Source organism: Brassica napus, unplaced genomic scaffold (assembly GCF_020379485.1).
Source record: "Brassica napus cultivar Da-Ae unplaced genomic scaffold, Da-Ae ScsIHWf_3088;HRSCAF=3902, whole genome shotgun sequence".
Lineage (NCBI taxonomy): Eukaryota > Viridiplantae > Streptophyta > Magnoliopsida > Brassicales > Brassicaceae > Brassica > Brassica napus.
The window spans coordinates 44,325-68,393 of record NW_026016323.1 but is presented as its reverse complement, the minus strand read 5'-3'; the positions used below and the strand labels follow the sequence as shown (position 1 = coordinate 68,393).

General features: G+C 34.5%; 4 protein-coding genes and 1 pseudogene across 4 annotated transcripts; 3 read left to right on the top strand and 2 right to left on the bottom strand.

Moving 5' to 3' along the window:
* Window positions 1–2,043: 2,043 nt before the first annotated feature.
* On the top strand, window positions 2,044–4,889 carry LOC106451849 (polycomb group protein FERTILIZATION-INDEPENDENT ENDOSPERM-like). Its single transcript, XM_013893826.3, has 13 exons — window positions 2,044–2,304; window positions 2,660–2,725; window positions 2,875–2,997; window positions 3,106–3,186; window positions 3,274–3,366; window positions 3,449–3,524; window positions 3,613–3,692; window positions 3,770–3,841; window positions 3,936–3,995; window positions 4,077–4,173; window positions 4,258–4,321; window positions 4,414–4,473; window positions 4,601–4,889. Exons 1-13 carry the CDS (start codon window positions 2,074–2,076, stop codon window positions 4,692–4,694), a joined length of 1,197 nt encoding a protein of 398 aa, XP_013749280.1. The 5' UTR covers window positions 2,044–2,073; the 3' UTR covers window positions 4,695–4,889.
* LOC106453895 (pentatricopeptide repeat-containing protein At3g20730-like) lies at window positions 4,854–8,215 on the bottom strand. Its single transcript, XM_048774340.1, has 2 exons — window positions 6,142–8,215; window positions 4,854–6,046 (listed from the first exon to the last, which is right to left on the bottom strand). The coding sequence occupies exons 1-2, from the start codon at window positions 6,782–6,784 to the stop codon at window positions 4,974–4,976; spliced, it is 1,716 nt and encodes a 571-aa protein (XP_048630297.1). The 5' UTR covers window positions 6,785–8,215; the 3' UTR covers window positions 4,854–4,973.
* A 1,818-nt stretch (window positions 8,216–10,033) lies between these two features.
* LOC106451850 (polyubiquitin 11) lies at window positions 10,034–11,356 on the top strand. Its single transcript, XM_013893827.3, has 2 exons — window positions 10,034–10,170; window positions 10,521–11,356. The coding sequence occupies exon 2, from the start codon at window positions 10,521–10,523 to the stop codon at window positions 11,208–11,210; it is 690 nt and encodes a 229-aa protein (XP_013749281.1). The 5' UTR covers window positions 10,034–10,170; the 3' UTR covers window positions 11,211–11,356.
* Window positions 11,357–11,634: 278 nt separating this feature from the next.
* Window positions 11,635–13,336, top strand: LOC106453892 (TBC1 domain family member 17). Its single transcript, XM_013896091.2, has 10 exons — window positions 11,635–11,745; window positions 11,839–11,944; window positions 12,012–12,100; window positions 12,169–12,219; window positions 12,337–12,432; window positions 12,511–12,590; window positions 12,704–12,758; window positions 12,822–12,881; window positions 13,112–13,201; window positions 13,292–13,336. Exons 1-10 carry the CDS (start codon window positions 11,635–11,637, stop codon window positions 13,334–13,336), a joined length of 783 nt encoding a protein of 260 aa, XP_013751545.2.
* Window positions 13,337–15,275: 1,939 nt separating this feature from the next.
* On the bottom strand, window positions 15,276–23,955 carry LOC125603074 (annotated as a pseudogene).
* Between the last annotated feature and the right edge of the window lie 114 nt (window positions 23,956–24,069).

The window sequence follows — 24,069 nt, the reverse complement described above, 5'->3', positions numbered from 1 at the left end:
GAATTATATATAAAAAGTTAAAAAAATGAATTATATAACTAAATATTAATCAAATAAAATTCTTAATTATATAATTAAAATAGAATATTGAATTATCCGAAATCTAAAAATCTAAATAAAAGATAATTTATATATATATATATATATATATATATATATATTGTATTGTTATCTGAAATAGTATTTTAATAAAAAGTTAAAAGATAAATTTTATAATTAAATATTAATTAAATATTTTTTTTAATTATATAATTAAAAATATAATATTAACTTATTTTAAGATTTATTTAGTATAATGAATATAGTGTACAAAGAAATTTTTTCAAAAATTATGAAAATAAAAACGAAATTTTAATTTATTTGATTAGATAATTGATTAAAATCAATAATAGTAGGAATTATCCAAAATCTGAAAATATAATTTTAAAAAGAGATAATTTATGTATATATTGTATTGTTATCTGAAAAAGTATTTTAGTAAAAAGTTAAAAACATGAATTATATATAAAAAGTTAAAAACATGAATTATATAACTAAATATTAATCAAATAAAATTCTTAATTATATAATTAAAATAGAATATTGAATTATCCAAAATATAAAAATATAATTAAAAAAAGATAATTTCTATATATATTGTATTGTTATCTGAAAAAGTATTTTAATAAAAAGTTAAAACATAAGTTATATAATTAAATATTAATCAAATAATTTTTTTAATTATATAATTAAAAATATAATTTAAGTTATTTTAAGATCTATTTTAGTATAATGAATATAGTGTACAAAGAACTTTTTCAAAAATTATGAAAATGTTTAAGCCCGCATCGCGGATAAAACACCTAGTTTCAAAAATAAAATTTTAAAAAAAATTAAAAAGTTCGAATTTGAAAATATATAATTAAAAATTATAAATCTTTATTTTTTTTAATTTTTAAAAATTTTAATTTTATTATTTATATATAAGGGGTAGAAGTGTCTTTGGCTATTTAATAAAATCTATTTTGGTAATTTTCTCACCGAATTTTTTTTCTAACAAAAACTTTTAAAAATATATTTGGAAGAACTGCCCATAAAAATATTTTTATAAAAAAATAAAAAATAAAATAAATCCCGCAGCGTAGCGCATGTAATTATCTAGTTACTATAAGTTGATGAGGAACATGATCTCATAAAACAACGACAATTGAAATAGTTGATGAGGAAATGAAAGCCCATACAAACATTCTTTTTTTTTTTCATTTCTAATTGTTCTGCTTCTTATATTTCTAATACTCAAAAAATATTATGGACCCATCTTCCTCTTGCTTATGGGTCATGGACGGTCGCCTCGCCCATGTACCTGAGCCGGCCTTGTATCTAGCACACTAAAAATGTTCGTAGAAACTGATGGAAAATCTTTCTAACTTTTTTAAAAATCGTTTAATAAAAAAACATTTTGGAAGAAAACTTTCAAAAAGGTTCCAATATTTTTTTTAAAAATTAAATTTATAATTTTTTAAAAAATATTTATTTATTATATATATATAAATATATATATTGTCATTTACCTTTTTAATTAAATATATTTTGATCAAATTAATTTTTAAAAGCTATTTTGATTATAAAAAGATTTAGTACTATTCTATGATATTTCTCTAATTTTTTTATTAGACAATCCAAAAAAAATATGAGAAAAAGACCAAAATAGCACTAAATCAAGTTTTTGTTCCCAAACTAGCACTCAAGGCCAAAAGTCACAAAAATAGCACTTAAGGGGTGGGGTTTAGGGTTTAGAGTTTAGGGTTTAGGATTTAGAGTTTAGGTTTTAGGATTTAGAGTTGAGAAGTGAGGTTTTGGGGATAAGATTTCAAATTTTGAAAAATAAAAAAATTTAAATTTTTCAAAAGATAAAATGCTATTTTGGTCATTTTAGTTTTTGAGTGTTATTTTTGTGATATAAACTTAGAAAGGTGCTATTTTGGAGATTTGCCCAAAATATATTGTTAAATTAATTCCTTGCTTATAAAAAACGAGTTGACAAAAAGACAAAAAAACAGTAAATTGTGGAAACGTACGAAGACTTGTTATTGCATGAGACTGGGTAAGCTTCGACAAGAGCAGTTTCCGAGAGACGAGAGATTTGAAATGTCGAAGATAGCTTTAGGGAACGAATCACTTGTCGGGTCTTTGACTCCATCCAACAAAAAATCTTACAAACTGACCAACAGGATTCAAGAAGGGAAGATACCTTTGTACTCTGTTGTTTTTAACTCCATCGATGCTCGTTTCTTCAATTGTTTCGTCTCCGCTGGTGGCAATGGGGTAAAAAAATATCTCTTCTTTTTTTTGCAAATCTCTGTTTAAGATTTTTAAGTTCTGGGTCTGTTCAAAGTGTCATTTTTTTTTCTAAGTCTGATTTTGGGTTTCTGATTGCTGTCCTGTGATGTTATCGTATCACTCCTCTGAATAAAATTGAAAACTTACTTAGCTTGACTATGAACCGTCTTAGCTTAATGTTTTTTAGTGAAAGTTCATGGCTTTTTTCTGTTTTAACACAAGCTGGAGTGACTTCATATAATCTAATAAACTTGATTGCTCTATCTTGATTTCATTTTACCTTTACAGAGCTGAGTCATAGAATCTCATTACTGCCGTTGGTTTATCTCTTATTATGTAGATTAATTTGTACAATTGTCTTGAAGATGGTGGCATTTCTTCATTGCACTCCTACACTGATGAAGATGTAAGCAAGTATACTTTTTTTTTGTGACACTATAAGGAAGTATACATATTATATAGTTTAGTAGCTTTTCCATGAAATAAAAAAACAGCAAAGTTTCATTGAGAGCTATTTGGGTATATATATGTATGTCTATGTGCTTTGGTGATTAGAAGGAGGAGTCATTTTACACTGTAAGCTGGGCGTGTGGCGTTGAAGGGAACCCATTTGTTGCGGCTGGGGGAGTGAAAGGCATAATCCGAGTCCTTAACGTCAATGATAAAATTATTCATAAGGTATTATTCATTTTTTAATTATCTTTAGACTGACATGAAGAGTTAAAAGGATGTTCTATGTATCCTACTAGCAAGTTGTTCAATATCTTTCTTGTGTAATCTGTGCAGACCCTTGTGGGCCACGGGGATTCAGTGAATGAAATTAAGACACACCATATGAAACCTCAACTTGTGCTTTCTACTAGCAAGGTATATCACTTCTCTCTAATAATGTCCTGATGTTCATTTACTTGGTTGAGGAGGATTAAGAGCTTTTCCGGTCTTTGATTGGATCAGGATGAATCTGTTCGACTGTGGAATGTTGAAACTGGGATTTGTATTCTGATATTTGCTGGAACTGCAGGTCATAGATACGAAGTTGTAAGCGTGGTAAGCCAATAAACACAGTGGATGTGAAAGAAAACAATCGTCTGATTCAAGTATAACCATCTTTATCTTTGTAAATTTGTAGGACTTTCATCCCCATGATGAGCACCGTTTTGTTAGTTGTGGTATGGACACCACTATTAAGATATGGTCAATGAAAGGTACGAGTTAAAACCGAGCACAACACTTGAAAGGAAGTTCATATCTCTTACAGTTGTATGATCTCTATTATTCTTTGGCTGCCTTCAGAGTTTTGGACATATGTCGATAAGTCATTCACATGGAAGGATGATCCATCAAAGTTCCCAACAAAATTTGTACAATTCCCTGTAAGTAGTATTCTGTTTCTGTCTTGTAGCGTACATGTCTTGATGAACTTTGTTAATAACATTACTTCTATGTGTAGGTATTTACAACTTCAGTTCATACAAATTATGTAGACTGTAACCGTTGGTTTGGTGATTTTATTCTTTCAAAGGTTAGTCAGTCAGTAGTGAATAAAATCATACTTATTTGGTGGAATAAACTAAAAAAAAACTAAAGGTTACTCTTGTGTTATATCTTAATTTCAGAGTGTGGAGAATGAGATACTGTTGTGGGAACCACAACTGATAGATAATTCTCCTGGAGAGGTTAGGATCTCATTTCTATCCCATACACAACAGACTCATTCAGTTTATTAAAAATGTTCTTTGTGTTGTTGTTGTTTGCAGGGTACTTCAGATGTTCTACTTAGATACCCTATTCCAAATTGTAATCTCTGGTTTATCAAGTTTTCTTGCGACCTCTCTCTCAATTATCTTTCGATAGGTGAAGCTATAATCTATTAAACAATACTTGAAACTTTTCTTGTGAATTTTGTGAAACATTCTTGGTCGGTTGGTTGGTTATCAGGGAATCAGAAAGGCAAGATTTATGTCTGGGATTTAAAGAGTTGCCCTCCTGTTTTGGTTACAGTGTAAGTTACTTTCGGATCTTCAAATACAAATGAATAAGCTTCACTTTGGTGTCTTTGTTGTATTCTTGACATGATTTTCTGTTTCTGTATAGGTTATCACACAGTCTATCAAAGTCTGTGATCAGGCAAACCGCTATGTCCACTAATGGAAAGTATATTCATCTTCTCTCTCACCAATGCATTGGAAACTTTACTATTTTATGAATCAGTAGTTACTCCAAACAAAAATGCAAAGCATTTGATTCCTGACACACTCTGTTTCTTCCCATGGCATTGTAGCACAATTATTGCTGCCTCCGAGGACGGAACTATATGGCGTTGGGACGCGGTTACCAAAGTAGCATCAGAGTCTTCACAGGAACTGATGGATTAGGAGTTACAAAATGCAGACTATCTATCTAGCACTTAGTGCTGAGAGTTTTCTTTCAGCTATGGTCCATGTTGATTCATTGCCACCGGTTTTAAAAAACTATCCATTGTTTTATTGCAACATAATATATTCATCACAATACACACTTTTGGGAAAATATTATTGCGACTCCCTGAAACCTTAAGATATTTATAGCCTCATCAACTTCACTTCAGTGTTAAAACATTTGTACTACATTGTCTTTAAAACCTCTATTGAGATTGTTGTCTTATAGCCTTCTGTTCAATACACAATGCTGTATCCAGGAGATTTATTGCAAGAACCAGTCTCTTTCATAAGCTTCCTAGTCTTCAAAGCATTGTCCCAATCTTCATTAGATGCATATACGCTTGCCAGGTTAATATAATTGACTGGTTTCTTCGGTTCCATACTCAGAAGCTGCGCTGCTGCTACTTGGCTGAGTTGCACATCCCCATGTCTCCTGCACGCATCAAGAAAAGCTCCACATGTTGATGAGCTCAGACTCGTGATGCTATTTTCACTTCTTATCAGTTCATAAGCATCTTCCAAGTTTCCACCGCGTGCAAGCATATCTACCATGCAAGATAAATGCTCTTCTCGAACTTTGATACCGTACTTGTTGATCATTGTGTTTAAAATCTTCCACCCAATCTCGGTCTCTCCTGTATGGCTACAAGCAGAGAGGAGAGCAAGAAATGTGACGTCGTTCGGTTTGATCCCTTCCTGCTCCATTCTGTTATAAAGACTTATTGCTTTCTCTATATCTCCATGTCTTCCGTATCCTGAAATCAAAGAGGTCCATGATCTCACATCTTTCTCTTCCATCTCTTCGAAAGCAAGGACTGCATCCTCAATCTCCCCAGACTTTGCATACATATCTATCAGAGAGTTACGCAAAGCAACATCAAATCTGATTTGGGAGGATTTTAAGGCGAAGCAGTGGATCTGTCTTCCGATGGATATGGATGCAATGGTGGTGCATATTTTAAGCATTGAGGATACTACAACCTCATCCATCTGAGTTTTCATCAGTATCATCTCTTTGAAGATATCAAAAGCATCACTTGTGAAGTTGTTCTGCTGTGCAAGACCTGTGATTATAGCAGTGCAAGATATCAAGTCTCCTTTCATCGTGCGGTCGTACAGTTTCAAAGCATTGCCAAGGCTACCACACTTGGCATACGCAACGATCAGAGACCTGACCAGTGCAACATCTGATCTCTTGAAGCCAAGCTTGATGGCAAACCCGTGCAATTCACTGACCATTTCAAGACAGTTAACTTGGATAGAAGCTCTCAAGAGGCTCCCAAAGGTATAACAATCTGGCTTCTTCCCTGACATAGAACACAGGACAAGAAGCTATCTAACCAAATTGAGTCACTTGATCGTTTTGAAATATGAATGAATAAAAGACAAGAGTTTAGATTACCTTCCGCGAGCATCAGCTGAAACAGACCAAACGAAGTATCTGCAGCAGAAGCAGTATACCCATGGATGATTATATTCCAAGAAACCAAATCTCTTTCTTTCATTGACTCAAACAGAAGACGAGCATCCTCCATCTTACCACACTTAGCATAAAGACAAAGCAACGCACTCCTCACAACCAAGTTCTCTACAAATCTCCCTTTCTCCACACACCCATGTACCTGCATCCCTTCTTTCAAACATCCCAAACCTTTGCATGACTTCAAAACACTCCCATAAGTGAAGTCATTAGCTCTAACAGGCTCCCGCCGCATCTGTTTAAACAACAGAAACGCGCTCCGGTGATACCCGCATCCAGAATACCCCGAGATCATAGCTGTCCAAGAAACAACATCTCTTTCAGGCATTCTATCGAACAGTTTGCGCGCGTGTTTCATATCTCCGTGTCTTGCGTATAAGTTCACCAAGCTGTTGTTCAAGTGGAGATTCGAGATGAACCCATTTGTGACAGAGTTCCCATGGATCAACACAAACTGTTTCTCGAGGGTTTGGTAGCTGCATAATTTGAGAGCCTTGAGGTACAAGGAAGGGTCTAATAAGTATGGTTTCGAAACAATGAGATTCTCCACACAAGTACTCATCATTATCCACAAACAGAGATTGGATCTAAATCACACGAAAAGCTATCCCCTTTATCAACTGTCCCCCCACATTCGTAGAGTTTGAAATCAATCATGAAGAAAGTACACAGACAAAAAACAGAGCTTTTCTTGTAAATATCAAAACTTTTGGGCGTAGCTCAAATGCATACACATATATAGGTTCTGGGCGTATTAAAAATACAAAATTTTCCCGCTTTAAGTGAAGCTCTGCAAGCTCTCTAGTTTCACTTACAGGTTGTTTAACAGAGAATTTCAGACTTTCTGCCACCCAGTTTAACGTGTCATCATGACCAGATTTGTCTTCAGATGCCACAATGTTAGCTTCAATGTTTACTCCTCCAGGCAGATAATGACCTATAATACATTTCCCAAATAAAATTAAAAAAAAAGCTCAGTAACACCTAAAGGTCCACAGTTATTATTGCATTCAAGAATTTTATTTTGTAAGACACCAGGAAGATAAAGGCAACCCTCAAAGATGATTTGACTATCATTTAATTTCAGAAAGCTCATGAATGGAATTGAGCTGTTGAAAATATAAGGTGAACAGATACTTACATTAACTGAGTCTACATAATACCTTACATTAACTGAGTCTACAAGAAATCAGGATGATAAAGGCAGCCCTCAAGATGATTTGACTATCATTTAATCTCAGAAAGTTCAGGAATGGGATTGAGCAGTGGAAAAATATAAGGTTTACAGATACTTACATTAACTGAGTCTACAGGATATCTGTGAGCATCATAATTGCTTTCTGATTTGGATCCACAAGCTTTGGTGTACTCTTGGCTATTACTTGGAAAGTGTGGAAATTTGTGTGCCAACACCTTTCTTCTCTACCAATATCCTCATTAACATTATTCCAACACCTTTCTGTCACACCTTCCCTGCCCTCCAAAGCAAACAACCAGTCTCTTAATTCAATGGAGACATCAATGTCATCTGGCCTTCCCAAATGTGCAAAACCATCTCCATTCCCTTTTCCCAGAGTTCCATCTAGATGCAGCATATGTTAGCAAGAATGGTTAAATACTAGTACCACATGATAAAAAGGAAGTTGTTTTTAATACCTTGTGTCCTGTCATCAACCATAGATGCTTGGAAAAGTATTGACAAAGGTCCAGAAGACAACTGATCTAAGCCTCTATATACTACCACATGATATCATACAGCAGTATGGTAGACGATTTTCATTACTTCTCTGTCTGCCAATTTAAAATTGCTTTGGCGGCACTATTTACTTCGTTGAATCAACTCGATTTTTTTTATTTTTTTGTGTTGGGATGATTTTTGATTTTTTCACGAATGCCTTACATACCAAAATATGTAAACACTGTTACAAATCATTGGCGTTCCACAAACTGGAAACACATGCTGTAACACTCCACCATTAAATGATATACTAAATACCAAACTAAATTAAATAATATAATAATAAAAATATAACCATATGTTACAATTTTTGAAATATTATTTAATTCTGTTTTTAATTATATAATTTGCACGTTTCAATTTGACATTTGCATAGTGTTTGTAAGAGCTTTTCTATCGGATGATCTAATTAACAAACATTGTTTTACAAATTTACTGATAATCTTTCTTTATAGTAATTAAGAGACATTATATGAAAATATTTTGAATAAGATGAAAAATATTGGCTGAAACAAAAGGACGAGGATATTTGGATACATTTTGTATCCACAAGCTAAAAAGTAGGGGATGGAGGTTGCGTGTACTACAAGAAACAAATAGATGCTGAACCTATTGAGGTTATTTTTTCAGAGTGAAGAAGAAAAAATCTTAACGAGGAGTGATACTATTGATCAAAACATTATCTGTTGAACAAGGAACAGACTTGCTGTTGAATGACAAGAGATCCAATCCATGGAATAATGTGTTCGACTCAGGTATGGTCCTGAAGAACAATCCAGGTAACGGAGTTATTGGTGATCATCATGAAAATTAGACCTAATGACTTCATACAATTCTCATAGTAATAATCTACTAAAATCATAAGCTGTTATTAAAAGGAGACAACAACTTATCTCGCATATTTAACCAAATTGCAAACTGAGCTATCTATCTAATCTGAAACTGCCACTTCTTTCCAATGTTGTCATTAACAATCTCAATTACCAATATGTATTTTCCAGTCAAGCTTCCTCTTTCAGACGCATCTTTTGTACTTCTTCAGGAAACCCAACTTAGTCCCTTTTTCTAAGAAGAACCATCAACGAACAACTATATCCGAAGAGGTTTTCATTGACTGAATTTGGCTTGGGTAAAAAAAACCTGAATAACTGAACATGAACCAAACCGAAATAACCGAAACTGAAACCGGGCTGAACACTTCAAATACCCAATGGTTTTTATATTTATATATTTGAAATAACCGAAATGAACCAAGAATGGTACAGATATCCTATCCGAACATATAAAGATATTAATTATATATACATATAACTAAATATAATATTTGTAAAAACTAAATTATTATAAAATATCTAAACTATCTAAATATTTTTTTTTATCTAAAATAACTCGAAATATCCTAGATTTTATATAAATGCTCCTAACTATTCGATATTTTATCTAAAATATCTGATATTTAACCTAGATTACCCGAACTACCTGAAAGTCACCGAACCAGAAGCGAAACAAAATAAGAACCAAAAATTTCCGGGTATTTTGGCTCCTAATTTTACCATCCAAACCAAACAAAAACCCGAAACTTTCCGAACCAAATCCAAACCAAAAATCATTAGGTAGTAAATGAATTATTTAGTTTTTACCCGAATTATCCAATATTTGAAATACTCGAGCCAAATCGAACCAATACCTGAAATGTTCATATCTTAGATTGAATAAACTCGTTATCTTAGATATGGTCAGGCATGCGTTTGATGTACGAGTTAACTAATCAATAATTATGAGTTTTTATGTGCCATGAGTAAAAATAATAATGTTAAAATAATGTTTGTATTTTTTTGAAAAAAATGATTTTGATTTGAACATTACTATTTTTTAACTTTAATTTTAGAAGCTTGAAAAGATTTCTAGTTTCATTTATTTTGATTTGGTTAAAGAATGCAACCATCTCTTTTTCCTTAAAACCTAAAAATAAGAGTAATCAAGGCAAAGAGAAGATTACCTTCCATTTAAAGGTTGCGACTAAATAACGATCAGCACACGTAATCTTTTATACGTGTCAAAGTATTATTGGCTATTTCTTCACCGTCATAGCTTTCTCGTGACCTAGCCTGCCTCATCCTCTTTTATAAATCAAACCCAAAACATCTCTCCTCCTTCTCAAATCGAAATACAATCTTCTCAATTCTCTCTCTCTCTCGCGAATTACGATCAAGGTTAGATTCTTGTTTATTATTCTTTGATTAGCTGTTTCATTCGTATAGTTGAAGAGATTAGCCGATAGATATCGTCGTTATTTTGATTATTATGGTTCGTATTCTTGGATTATTATTACGATTAAGGTTTTTCTTCTTCGATTAGTTGTTTCATTGGATCGTATCTGTTTCTTGGAATTTCAATCGGTTTGTTGAGATTAAACGATAGATGTGGTCGTGATTTTTGATTATTAGTGTCCGTTTCGTTCGATTCTTGGAGATCTGTGATTGAGTTGTTGATTGTATGTGATTCGTGTTTTGCAATTGCTCTGAGTTTGAGTATTGATGTTAAAGCTTTTGTGAATTAACAGATGCAGATCTTCGTTAAGACACTCACGGGAAAGACGATCACCCTTGAGGTGGAAAGCTCTGACACCATCGACAATGTTAAAGCCAAGATTCAAGACAAGGAGGGTATTCCTCCGGATCAGCAGAGGCTCATCTTCGCCGGAAAGCAGCTCGAGGACGGGAGAACCCTAGCCGATTACAACATCCAGAAGGAGTCGACTCTTCATCTCGTCCTCAGGCTCCGTGGTGGCATGCAGATCTTTGTCAAGACCTTAACGGGAAAGACGATCACACTCGAGGTGGAGAGCTCCGACACCATCGATAACGTCAAGGCTAAGATACAGGACAAGGAGGGAATCCCGCCCGACCAGCAGCGTTTGATCTTTGCCGGCAAGCAGTTGGAGGATGGTCGTACATTGGCCGACTACAACATTCAGAAGGAGTCGACTCTTCATCTCGTGTTACGTCTGCGTGGAGGCATGCAAATTTTTGTCAAGACCTTGACTGGTAAGACCATCACACTGGAGGTCGAGAGCTCGGACACGATTGATAACGTCAAGGCCAAGATCCAAGACAAGGAAGGCATCCCTCCAGACCAGCAGCGTCTCATCTTCGCTGGAAAGCAGCTTGAGGATGGTCGCACCCTAGCCGACTACAACATCCAGAAGGAGTCTACCCTTCACTTGGTGTTGCGTCTCCGTGGTGGCTTTTAATGTCTCGTTTTCTTGAAAACTTATCATGGTTTGTGTGTGTTTGAGGCATTATAAAGCCTCTTAAATAATTGATCTCTCTTTCTCTTTCCGTTCTAAGACCCATTCGAATGTTTCTATCTTGGAATATATTTTCTTTACTCTTGAAAGTTTTGTTTCGAATCTTGTGGTTACGTTGTAGATGGGTGAATGCCTAGCTGTGTCGTTTCTGAAAGCATACGGTGCTGGGGTTTTTGCACCTTGAAGGTGTGCTTATTACATTCAAGGTGGTTACGATCCAGACAACCACAGAAGATACTTCTGTCTTCTTTAAAATGCGAACTAGTTTGGTCGATCCTCATGTCTTAAACTCAATGCGCTGTAAGTTACTTGGAAAGAAAAATGTCACAAGATAGTTCCTCTCGTTGGTAGTGGCAAGTTTGTAGCAATGGCTATCGTTGCTGAAGATGGTCAGCCATTAGAAGAATCTTCAGCAGAGAATCAAGAATCGCTTGTGAAAACTGCTGTTACAGACAAGCGTGTGCTCCAGTGGATGCTAGTACTGAGTCAAATAGGTATGGTTGTTTTACTAATACATAAGTTTATGTTCTTGAAGATCTGCTTATGATATGGTGAAGCTTGATGTTATAAGAACGGATCGTTATCTATGCTTTATGAGAGTGAGAATAACCAAGCAAGACTTTGGGATGTTCTTGCCATATTCGCTTGGTTGAATCCTGATATTGGTTATGTTCAAGGTAAAGTCCATCTTGGTGCTTAATGATGAAGCTACTGTATGGTAACTAACTATATATTTTTGTGTAGGAATGGATGATATATGTTCGCCAATGATAATCCTACTAGAAGATGAAGCTGATGCTTTCTGGTGCTTTGAGCGTGCAATGGGAAGAGTAGTAAGAATCTAAAACGTTGGTATTGTTTTGTTGTTTTCATGGTTTTTATATTTTTCTTGAATTTTCAGAGAGAAAACACATCAATGGGGGTACAGACTCAACTTGGTATGCTCTCACAGGTCATTAGATCCTAGACTCCACCAACGTCTAGGTATTCATTCCTTACTTTTGTCTTCTTTTGAGCTTTGTTTTGTATGCATTAAGTTGGGAGATGTATTCTTCTTTACACAACAAAGGATCTAGACGGTGGAGAGTTTCTGTTTGCTATAAGGATGCTGATGGTTTTGTCCAGGAAAGAGTTCTCCTTCCTTGATGCCTTTTACCTTTGGGAGGTAAGGTAACAAGACACAGCTCATGTTCTGTTACGGTTTCTTTTTGAACTGATGATGATAATAAGAATGTGGTTTCAGATGATGTGGGCTATGGAGTACAATACAAACAAGTTTGCATCATATAAAAAAACAGAGAACGGAACCAAACAGGATCCGAGGTTTACTGAAGCTGTATGGTAAGTTTGAGAGAAAGTATATAAAGAGTGGTCAAAACGAGCAACACGACAGCACGCTTATGGTTTTTGTTGTGGCGAGTGTTCTTGAAACAAAGAACAAAGAACAAACGTCTCTTGAAAGAAGCTAAAGGCCTAGACGACGTTGTTCAGGTCTCTCTCTATGCCAAGATACCTCATGAGAAACTCAGTTCTTTAGTGTGTTTTTGGTTGCAGATATTGGGTGGAAAAGCGTGTAAAGAAGCGTTGAAGATTCATGAAAAGTTCCTGAGAAAGGTGACTACTCTTCTACTAATAAAAAGCAGAGGCAGATGAGGTAAAATCACAAGAATGCCTTTTGATCAAAGGTATCACTATCATATCGTTAAAGCTTACCGTAAAATATAGCAGGGTATAGTATAGATTGAAAACACCTTTGAAAATATGATAAAGAGTACTACACTTTTTCCCCTATAATTGTAATGTTTCAGATTGCTGTTAAAAGTTTGGTTTATGTACAGTTATAGGGACTAGAGAAACATGAAGTGTTGAAGATGACAAAATTGTTGCTGCCATCATGGGGAACAACGATTAAATTCTCAAACAAATTCACAGAGGTATATTAACTGCATGTATTTGTTAATTGTTTCAGTTTCTTGGTAAAATGCTCCATAGTCGCGGGTATCAATTTTTTTTTTTGGTTTCAGGTGTTTGATATCTCAAATTCTTCAACTTTACTGCATCCTCTTTAATGCCAAGAAAAATAGGCATTCAATTTAGACAATCAAATTATTAATCTCAAAGGTATTTGTTACGTTATCTTTCTCGCATGTACATATAATTTCTTAACTATGCTTTCACATCCACATCATTTAGATTAGAGTATTTAATCGAGTTTGCATGGTTTAGTCATATGTCTGATGTATTGCTTATCAGTTATGTTATTTAGTTTAAAAGGTATAGCATCATACTTTAAGTACTAAAGATCATCTATTCTCAAGCTAATGAGTAAATTAATTTTGGAATTTACTAATTATTTTTCAATTGTTTACTGGTTTTTATTTGCAGATGGAGATACTAAATAAAGTGTTTTTTTGTAATGAGTAAATAAGGTATTGGTAAGCTAGAAAATTACCAATCTATAATTTGTACTTTTCTAATACTCTTGGGTGAGGTTCTTTTGAACTTTCGATTTCGTTGATTTTTAAATTAAATTGTAATCTATTTAGCCTTTCCTTATTCATATATTGCCGAATAGTATGATTTTTTAAAGTGTGATATTGGGAAGAATGATAGACTATACTGTGATTTGGCTCTAAAAGGAGTTAAGTTCAGTTGCTCAAAAAAAGGAGTTAAGTTCAATAGCTAAAGCTCATTGCAGATTCTAGACATTAAGCTATCATAACAGAGGTATGGTAAACATTTTTATAAACAAATTAAACTGTTTTTCATATGTTTAGTCAATGATAAGTGTGTTAACATTTTTGACTAAACATGTAATTTTCAGTGTATATATAACTGAAATTTGGTTTTATTTAACAATTTCTTTACCAATACTAAACTAGTAGTTACATAACATGTTACATGTTCTTTCAGGCTAATAAGCAATAGACATAGCTTAACCATCTACCAGATTTTCCCGGTTTTGTTAAAAACCGATTTTGAAATTCGACATATTTGTTTCTTTTATTTATATAATAATAAAATGTTCAAACGTAATTACAATCACACTTTGATAAATTGATGAGAGTAATGAGTTGGAAGATGTATTATTGACTTTCATCCAAATTATGTTATGCATATGTTTATATAAAAAATAAATCAATTTAATTTCTTAACCTAATATATAAATGTTAACTTTATATTCTTCTTGACTTTACTAAATTATTTTAAATTTGTTTTGATCTTTTAAATATTTTAATTCCTTATTTTTTGTTTTTCTATAATTTTGATATAGTCGATATTCTTGATACATTTTCCATATACTTTAAAATTCAAACTAAATAAAAATATATACATTAAATTATTTACTAAATTCCAAATTCGTGCCACCATAAAAAAAACAAAACTATTCAAAAATATTAGCTATATTTGATCTTGCAGCAAAGACATAATTATATGTTCATTTTGAACTAATATTCCTAAAAATTAAGAATACTTGTTACTTATGTGATTTCTATTTTTGAATTATTATTAGTTTTTTTTTTTGTAAACCAATTTAGAAAAATTCCCTTTTTCTTTTTTTGACAACCAAAAAATCTCACCGTTGCCGGGGATCGAACCTGGGTCACACGCGTAACAGGCGGGAATACTTACCACTATAGTGCAACGACTTGGTTTAGAAAAATTATCTCGGATAGCATTTTTTAGTTTATTTTCAGAAAAATAGATTTTCACTGAGTAAAATGACCAAAATAGATTTTATTGAAGGGTAAATATGCATTTATACTTTTAGGGTTAAATAATCTAAGGCTTAGTGTTTAGAGTTAAGGGGTTGGGTTTTAGGAATGAGTTCAAATTTTTTAAAAATAAAAAATAAATATTTTAAAAAATAAAATAAAAAGGCTATTTTGCTTATTTTATTTTATGAAGACTATTTTTGTGACAAAAAACTTAAAAATGACTATTTAAGAAAATTGCACACCTATTTATGATACTCTCCTTATTAAGAATATTGTTCCATTTATCTCCTTAAAGACAACCCCTAAACTCTAAACATAACAAAAAATAAGTATCACTTGTGAGATTGTTCTACTGTGCAAGACCTGTAATTATAGCAGTGCAAGATATCGGCTATGAATGCAGTGCAGAACAAAATGCAGTTAAGTCATTATGCAGATTGATCTGTATTTATTCCCCATTCAGTTTATTAATTGCAGAACAAAAAGTAAATAATAAAATAATAAAATCTGCATGCAGAACTAAATTGTGTGTTAAATTTTGATCTGCATGGACATGAGGAAAATCAGCCGGGAGAATGCTGATGACCAATGAACATCCATGTGAATTTTATTTTTATTTTTTTCTATTAATTGTTTATAAAGGAAAGCCCAACACATAAGTTCTCTATGGGTCTTCATATGAATTAAAAAAAATTATGTGGTGTTGACATTCAGAATATTCAGGTTAAGGATTTTATATCGAGACCTAATTAACATCTTTGGATCTTAATTGGATTTTAATTTAGACAATAAAAATAATTAAAGGGAAAAGGAATACTCTTTGTCATTTTAATGAATTTTATATAGTTTTTAAGTTTCAATATATTTATTAGAATGATAATATTTTTTTGTTTACAGTTTTTTTTGTTGTAATTTGTGTTTACATTTTATATAATGTTTAAACTTTCTTTGTATTTATTAAATTAATAAAAAAATAATCGATAAGAATTTGTATTTTTGTTTTAGATATTTAATTTACAAAATTATTTTTAACATTTGGTTAAATACACTAATTCGATAAATTAGCTTAACTAGTTAATCTGTATTTGTTCTACTTGATCTGCATTTGCTCTGAATGATCTGCATTTATTCTGCATGATCTGCATTTGTTCTGCTTGATCTGCGTTTTGGGTTTGATCTGCGTTTTCGTGATCTGCATGCCATTCGAAGCCATCAAGTCTCCTTTCATGGTGCCCTCGTACAGTTTCAAAGCACTGGAAAGGCTACCACACTTGGCATACACATCGGTCAGAGACCTAATCAGTGCAACATTTGATCTCCCGAAGCCAATATTGGTCGCAAAACCGTGTAATTCACTGACCATTTCAAAGCTATCTAACCAAATTGGGTCACTTGATCGTTTTGAAATATGAATGAATGAAAGACAAGAGTGTAGATTACGAATTAAACGCTCAGGTGCTCCTGCCCGAAAAAAAATGATCTGAGATACTCCTGCCCGAAACTGACCGGATTTGGAATTTAATATATCTTTAATTAAATCAGAAAATTTATTAAAAGACCACAGAGCCAACAGAAACTTACATAATTACAACCCAACCAGGGCCATTTCGCGGACCATCCAGACCCGATCCATAAATTCGGATCTATTTCGCCTTAACTTCTGAAACCTTTATATGACTTAGTGTAATTGTAAACTTTGGTATAACTGTGTAGCGTAATAAAACCTGAACAAATAAATACTGTCCCAGTTACAAAGTTATGCTAAATTGAACTAAATCGCACATTGAGTACTCCACATTTAGATTGCAATTTATTATTACGTTATTGTTCGGCCACATGTGTTGTTATTGATATATTTAGTGAAGTTCAAATAAAAAGATTAGTTTATAGATATAACTAGAGTAATTACATAATGTTTATAGATAGAACTAGAGAAATAACAGAGCATAACAGCTCATCAACTTAACAACTTAGTAAAACTAGATAAAACTTCTACTAATCTTCAATTGGCCATGTGCGAACAATCAAGTGTATTTGGTAGCAGAAGTCCCAAGCTGCACAATTCCAGAAACAACGATCGCATTTCTACCGTGATCGTGATCCATCTAGGGAGACTTCAAACTCTGGAGGGTCTATGTGGGAACACCAGCAATCACATGGCACATTAGGATCTATCCTTTCAGCCACAGATAGAAACATGCCAGGTTTATCGTAATCCCAATGGCCTGAGAGTTGCCAACTACAGATGATTTGAAACATCTTATAAACATGTTGACGAGTAAAGGCAGGGTAGTTGTGAACAATTCCCCTATGATCAACGCTAAAGGCTAAGTTCAGCATTCCATCAACAAACTGGGCCAACTCGCATCCTCTCTCACCAGCAAGATGGATTTTTTCCCTTCCTTCATCAACTAAATGGAGGATGAAGAACTCATACATACCTCTCAAGTATATGGCCTCTGGATTACCCGAACGGTAGCATTTAAGCCTGAATGTTCGAACAGCACTGACCTCGTCTACCCAGTCATTCAGGTAAATGAGATTGGCCGATCTGTAGAAGTGATCTTCTCTTCCAACTTCGTTGAACCCGGGAAAAGCAATCCTTGCAGAACTAAAATTCCGGATATTCATCGTTGCTACCGTAGAGAGAATCTTATGAAGCATTGAAGGAGGGAGAGAATCCATGTCTAACTCTGATAAAAGAAAAAATGTTATTGTGTGAGAGAGATGAGGGAAATTGTAGAGATTCGAAATTGTATGTAATTGTAGAGTGTAATTGTAGAAGTGATAAACCATTTATAGGTGATTTGATGGACTCCTCGAGAAGACATGACTTCTGTCACACGTCTTTTGAATAACAGTCGCGTCTGTTGGAATTGAAACTTTGTAAAACTATAATTTATTAAGATATATCTAACTATACATACGCAAGCGAAACTAAATGATTTCGATTGTCTAAATCCTGTAATTTAATGAAGTTGAACAGTGGCGTGTCCATTTAAGGTTGATTTGATGAGTATTATTACTTGATTGACTCAGGTTGATTTGATGAGTATTATTACTTGATTGATTCGAGACTCCCCCGAGATTAAACCATTTCTCTCCCCGAGAAAGCATAACTACTTCAACTTATCTCACACGCTTTCTGACTGCAACAGTCGCCTCTCCTGAATTTTAACATACATAAATATGTATAAGTAAGTGAAACTCGTGGAGATCACGGGCTAAATTTATGAAACTAAGCAAAACGTAACAATTTATATTGTACGAAAATTTGAAACTATACAAAACTTAACGAAATTTAGATATTATATCGTTTTATTTTTTAAAAGATGGTCAGTTTCCAAAATGTATAATAGTTAGTGAATATATTTAGAGTTCATATATTTAATGATAGCAACTACCAGTGTAGGAGATAATCAATGAAAAGGATAATATTAATTTTGAGAAAAAACTTGTAATTTAATGAACTATTAGAATCTATTACTCCTATTTTTGCCCGAGGTTGATAGACTCGTGGAACGAACACGACTTTTGATAGACTCGTCGAAAGGAAAACACGTCCCCACGACTTCTCTTGTGAAAAAGTCTCTTTTATTAATCATTACACTTCCGAGTATCATTTATACGCTACATCTCTTGCATTTAAGAGAATTCTGCATTTAAACACTCATTTGTTACTCCATCTCCTCTCTCCTCTCTCCCTCTCTCATCTCTTCTCTCATCTCTGCGAATACTCCATCTCTTCTCTCATCTCTCAACAAACAAGATGGCAGAGTACGATAAGCTTTCCGAGGTTACTTATAACCCGGCGGTCAAGGCTTGGCGTTTCAGAGTGAAACTACAAAGGATCTACCCTTTCTATTCCTATGTTACCAACAGTGGGCCTTACTATAACTATATCCTCGCAGATGAAGATGTAAGTGTTATATCATCATCTCTCAATTGTGTAATAAACATGTAACCGTCGGAAATAAAAACTTGATCCTTGTAACATGTAATAAACATGATCTTTGTACTTTATTTTTGTAGGGATACAAGATGGAGATGAACACTTATGGGAATTATGAAAATTTTAGAGGCCTTGAGAAGGAAGAGGGAAGATGGGTGGAAATCTTTGTGGTAGATGTTGAACGGGCCTACCCATGTTTCAAGACAACTAGCTCTCCGTTCAGACTAATTGCTTCGCGCGTTACGCAAGTCCGCATCATCGAACCTCTGAACAATCGTCTTTTCTTTGATTTCAAAAGCATCCATGCAATCCCTCGCATGCACTGGCGTGACCTCAAATATCCCATAGGTAAGTGAAACTAAGTGAAACGAACAAATTTAGGAATGGTAATCACAACTGATTTAGGAATGGTTTAGGAATGGTTTAAGAATGGTAATCACAACTGATTTAGGAATGGTAATCTCAACAGTCGCATGGCTTAGTTTCAGAACTTTGTATAACTCTGTAGATGTAAGTGAAACTAAGTGAAACGATCTGATTTAGTTGAGTAACACTTATATGGTAGATACAATGGGAGTGGTCTTCAACACGGAAGCCCATCTCGATTTCCCTTCAGGACCAAGGATGAAGTTTTACATAAAGGACAACATGTGAGTATAAAGTAACATATGATCCAAGCAAAATTATATATATATATATATATATATATATATATTGTAACTGACGCACTTTTTCTTTATTCTGAATAGTGACCATCAGATAAGATGTGTGGTGACCGGCACTCAGGCAGTTGCCTTCCGGGATGGTCTTGATGACATGAGTGGTGGGGATCGTAGACAGGTGATTGTGGTCCTTAAGATGTGGAGAGTCTGTGAATCTACGAGTAAGTGTTGTTTCTGTGTCTAGTTTTAAATGTGATAGTTGAGTAGAACTTTTGCTAAAATCAAGACCATGCAGATTATTTTGGTCCTGATGATATATGGCTTCAGACCGAATGTGGATTTGCAGACTTCAGGTTCAATCCGCGTTTGCTAGAGGTTGAGGAATTCAGGCAGTCTGTACTAAACAGCGACCCTTATGTTCAGAAATATGGGGTTGAAGGTCTCGTGTAAATGTTTAATGTCGGTGAAACTTTGTTTAAATATCGGTACAACTATGTGTTAATGTTGGTGAAACTATCTCTATTGTCGGTACAACTTTGTTCACTCTATTGTTCAATTTTCCAACTTTATAGTTTCACTTAGTCAATTTTCCAACTTTTCGTTTCACTTAATCTCACCTGTTTCAACTTTTGGTTTCACTTAATCTCACTTGTTTCAACTTTTGGTTTCACTTAATCCTTGTTCCAACTTCTGGCTTAACTTAATCCTCTGTTCGACTTTTTCGTATAAATAGGTCAGATATTGTGTTAGTTTCACTTTCTCAATTGTCTAACATACTAAAAATAATAGAAACTTTTTCGATAGATCAAACTACATGGTTGTTCAACTTCGCATAACTTAGAAAAACATAGCTTAGCAATAACAGTTAGTTATAGGAATTGGAATTCTCTTAGGAATTTCAATTACTTTTTGTACATCATAATTCCTACAACTAAAACGATGGTAAGAAGAACACAACCTCCTGATATCTTTATCATGGGCATCTTTTTGGGACCTTCGCGGATATCTCCTTCATTCCTTATTGTTGCTTTGAGACTCTGAACTTCTTCTTTGAGCATTCGAACTTGGTAGTTCAGCTGCTGTATCTCATCGGTGAAGGCTTCGTCAACCCATTTGAAGACATGATTGTCGTTCTCGAGCTACAACATGATTTTTTTTCAAAACGAGTAAGCGTGATTCATAAGCGTTCGATATATAAACAACAAACGGATGTACCCTTTGTGAAGCCGCAAAGAGACACCGATAATACCGGCGATATGGGTTTGGATTGCTTCTGGAGATGATCTCGGTGACGCCCACCCCGCACCAACACCTACTAGGTATCCCCGGAGTTCGTATCCGTCTCCGACCATCGGTCATGGAAGATGAAGCGGCGGACATCTCGGTTTTTAGGAAGGGAGGGAGTGACGAGGAGAGAGAGGAGAAAGATTAAGGAAGAGAGAGAAAATGAAGATAGCAAATGGGGAAAACCTAAAAAAAAGGTCTTTAATACTTCGATTGAACGATTGGGAAAAGCTGGGAAATTAGAAATTCGAAAAGCTGGACGGAAAAATTAAGAATCCCACGGTTTTTTCTGTTGTAAGTTTCACCAAGTACTCAGTTTTACAGAAAGCGTCAAAGTTGCACTTTTTAATTATTTCAATTTATCTTAGTTATACTCGACTTGAATTAATGATTTTGTGGTTATACCAATGCAATTATGTTTCCTGAGTTCATTTTTCATACGATCATGTACATATAAACTTGATTTCGTGCCATAAAGAGTTATCAAATCTAACGAGGTCAGTTTCAGCGATAAAGCTATGATAACACATTGTATTTCCTATATGATTGCTACCAAGCAATGAGATAGAATTTTAACAATTCTGATTAAATCATAATTAACATAGCACTAATAATAAACTACAATCGTATTACTTCCATGACTTATAAAATTAAATTACAAAGTTTAGAATTTACAATCATATTATTCAATTTACATAACGTAGTTATACCAGTTTCACTTAGTTATACAACACACAAATAAAATTTATTTCACCTCACAACGTTCTCATACGATAAAACCACCAAAACCGAAAGTGAAAGGCAAACACCAAAACCGAAAGTGAAAGGCTTACAACCTAATCCACATCAAAACTGAAACCGAAAGGTTTACAACCTACTCTTCTTCTGTTTCTTGTGGGGATGTTCATCGTGCTCCAAACCTGTGCCCACATTATCTTCTTCTCCATATCCACTCTCACGCTCACAATAGTTCCTACTACAAGAGCTCTCTCCAACTCTCGACAGTTGCTCGGTTATTTGAACTATTTTCAATTCTTCGATGTCCTCCACATGCAAAATACTTCTTCTTTGCTCTCTATCAACTGATGTTAGATAAACAAACACATCTTCATCATCCAAAATATACGATTGCGTCTTAGGTTCCACTACCAATGGAATGTAATCCAAATTGAGCCTCTTCGTAAACGGATCTATTCCCATATTCCTGCATATCCTCTCTTTCAACAACGAATAAGTGATCTCCTCCAACGATGATGTCTTAAAGGATATAGCATACAAACGAGCATCGGTTGGAATCCATTCATAATCATCTCCATCCTTAGAATAATGTCCATCATAATCAAAGTGTATGTTCGTCGAAAATGGACACATTGTCTGCAATAAAAACATTTAACCACTTAAAGTTATACTTGTTTATTCAGTTATACCATTCACGTTATACTTGGTTACACAGTTAAACCATTAAAGTTATACTTCGTTATACCATGTCACAGAGTTGTGTCAGTAACCAACCAATTAGTGATAAGCCAGAACGTCTAATCTTCGATTGAATCGTCATAATTCCCGACATTCAATCATTCCTTTCCGATCCTCGATTAGTTCATGAAACCCAAATGAATAAGAATTTTTCAATTAAAACTATAAATATGGAGTCGAGTCTTCAATTCAAAACCAAATTGTTATCAGCTTTGATTCCCGACATTCAATTATACAGTTGTTGATTATCGAATTCCCTAACAACAGACCATTCAAACTTTCCGATCGTCGATTAGTTCATACACAAATACGAAATCTTCTATCTAATCGAAATCCCGTGAATAATGAGTTCGTCTATGGTGGATTATATACATCGGTCTTAACGACGATTTGAAATACAAACCCTGTATAACGGAATTAATAGCTCGATGATCCAGTATCCAAGCGAAGAGATCGTATTCCAAACGAATTCACGAGAAGATGAGTACGAGGGAAGTATCGAGTGGGCTTCGAGTGAATCTTCGAGTCGAAATTCGTCGGGGGGGGGGGGGGTAAGGGAGGAGAGGGGAGAGAGAGAGAGTGGATTAATTTGAGTTTCGATTAATTTATTCATTAAATCGGTCAGGGGTATTTTAGATATTAACCACATTCTCTAAGAGTATGAAAACAGATAAGAGTATGGCAGATCACATGAGAGTATGGTAGATCACTTTTTCCCTCATTAAGAGCACCTGAGCACTTGTCTCGTAGATTACCTTCCGCGAGCATCAGCTGAAACAGACCAAATGAAGTATCTGCAGTATACCCGTCGATCATTATATTCCAAGAAACCAAATCTCTTTCTTTCACTGAATCAAACAGAAGACAAGCATCTTCCATCTTACCAAACTTAGGATAAAGAGAAAGCAATGCACTCCTCACAACCAAGTTCCCTGCAAATCTCCCTTTCTCCACACACCCGTGTATCTGCGTCCCTTCTTTCAAACACCCCAAATCTTTGCACGACATCTAGACACTCCCGTAAGTGAAGTCATTAGCCCTAATAGACTCCCGCCGCATCTGTTTAAACAACATCAACGCGCTCCGGTGATACCCACATCGAGAATATCCCGAGATCATAGCTGTCCAAGAAACAACATCTATTTCAGACATTCTATCGAACAGTTTGCGCGCATGTTTCATATCTTCGTGTCTTGCGTATAAGTTCACCAAGCTGTTGTTCAAGTGGAGATTCGAGATGAACCCATTTGTGACAGAGTTCCCATGGATCAACACAAACTGTTTCTCCATGGTTTGGTAGCTGCATAATTTGAGAGCCTTGAGGTACAAGGAAGGGTCAAATAAGTATGGTTTCGAAACAGTGAGATTTTCCACACAAGCACTCATCATTATCCATAAACACAGATTGGATCTAAACTACACGAAAAGCTACCCCTTTTATCAACTGTCACTAGAGATTGAAATCAACCATGAAGAACGTACACACAAAAAAAACCAGAGCTTTTCTGGAAAATATGAAAAACAGAGCTTTCTGACAGGTAAATATCAAAACTTTATCATAAAGAATTAAAGGCAGTTTCTTTTAGGCATAGCTTACAATCCACTTCTTTTGGCAAACAGGATCTTTCTCCTCCGCACAGGATAAGTTCTCAATGTGAAGCCTTGCTCCAGCGAAGACCTTTTTTGCTGAAAGATGTGCTGAATCTTCC

Coding starts and splice junctions, on each gene's coding strand:
- LOC106451849 (XM_013893826.3), top strand. CDS start 2,074: ATGAGACTGGGTAAGCTTCGACAAGAGCAGTTTCCGAGAGACGAGAGA. Junction 3,187..3,273: donor TTGTGCTTTCTACTAGCAAG/GTATATCACTTC, acceptor TGATTGGATCAG/GATGAATCTGTTCGACTGTG. Junction 3,842..3,935: donor GTGATTTTATTCTTTCAAAG/GTTAGTCAGTCA, acceptor TCTTAATTTCAG/AGTGTGGAGAATGAGATACT.
- LOC106453895 (XM_048774340.1), bottom strand. CDS start 6,784: ATGATGAGTACTTGTGTGGAGAATCTCATTGTTTCGAAACCATACTTA. Junction 6,047..6,141: donor TCAGCTGATGCTCGCGGAAG/GTAATCTAAACT, acceptor GTTCTATGTCAG/GGAAGAAGCCAGATTGTTAT.
- LOC106451850 (XM_013893827.3), top strand. CDS start 10,521: ATGCAGATCTTCGTTAAGACACTCACGGGAAAGACGATCACCCTTGAG.
- LOC106453892 (XM_013896091.2), top strand. CDS start 11,635: ATGGCTATCGTTGCTGAAGATGGTCAGCCATTAGAAGAATCTTCAGCA. Junction 12,433..12,510: donor ATGCCTTTTACCTTTGGGAG/GTAAGGTAACAA, acceptor ATGTGGTTTCAG/ATGATGTGGGCTATGGAGTA. Junction 13,202..13,291: donor TCTCAAACAAATTCACAGAG/GTATATTAACTG, acceptor TTTTGGTTTCAG/GTGTTTGATATCTCAAATTC.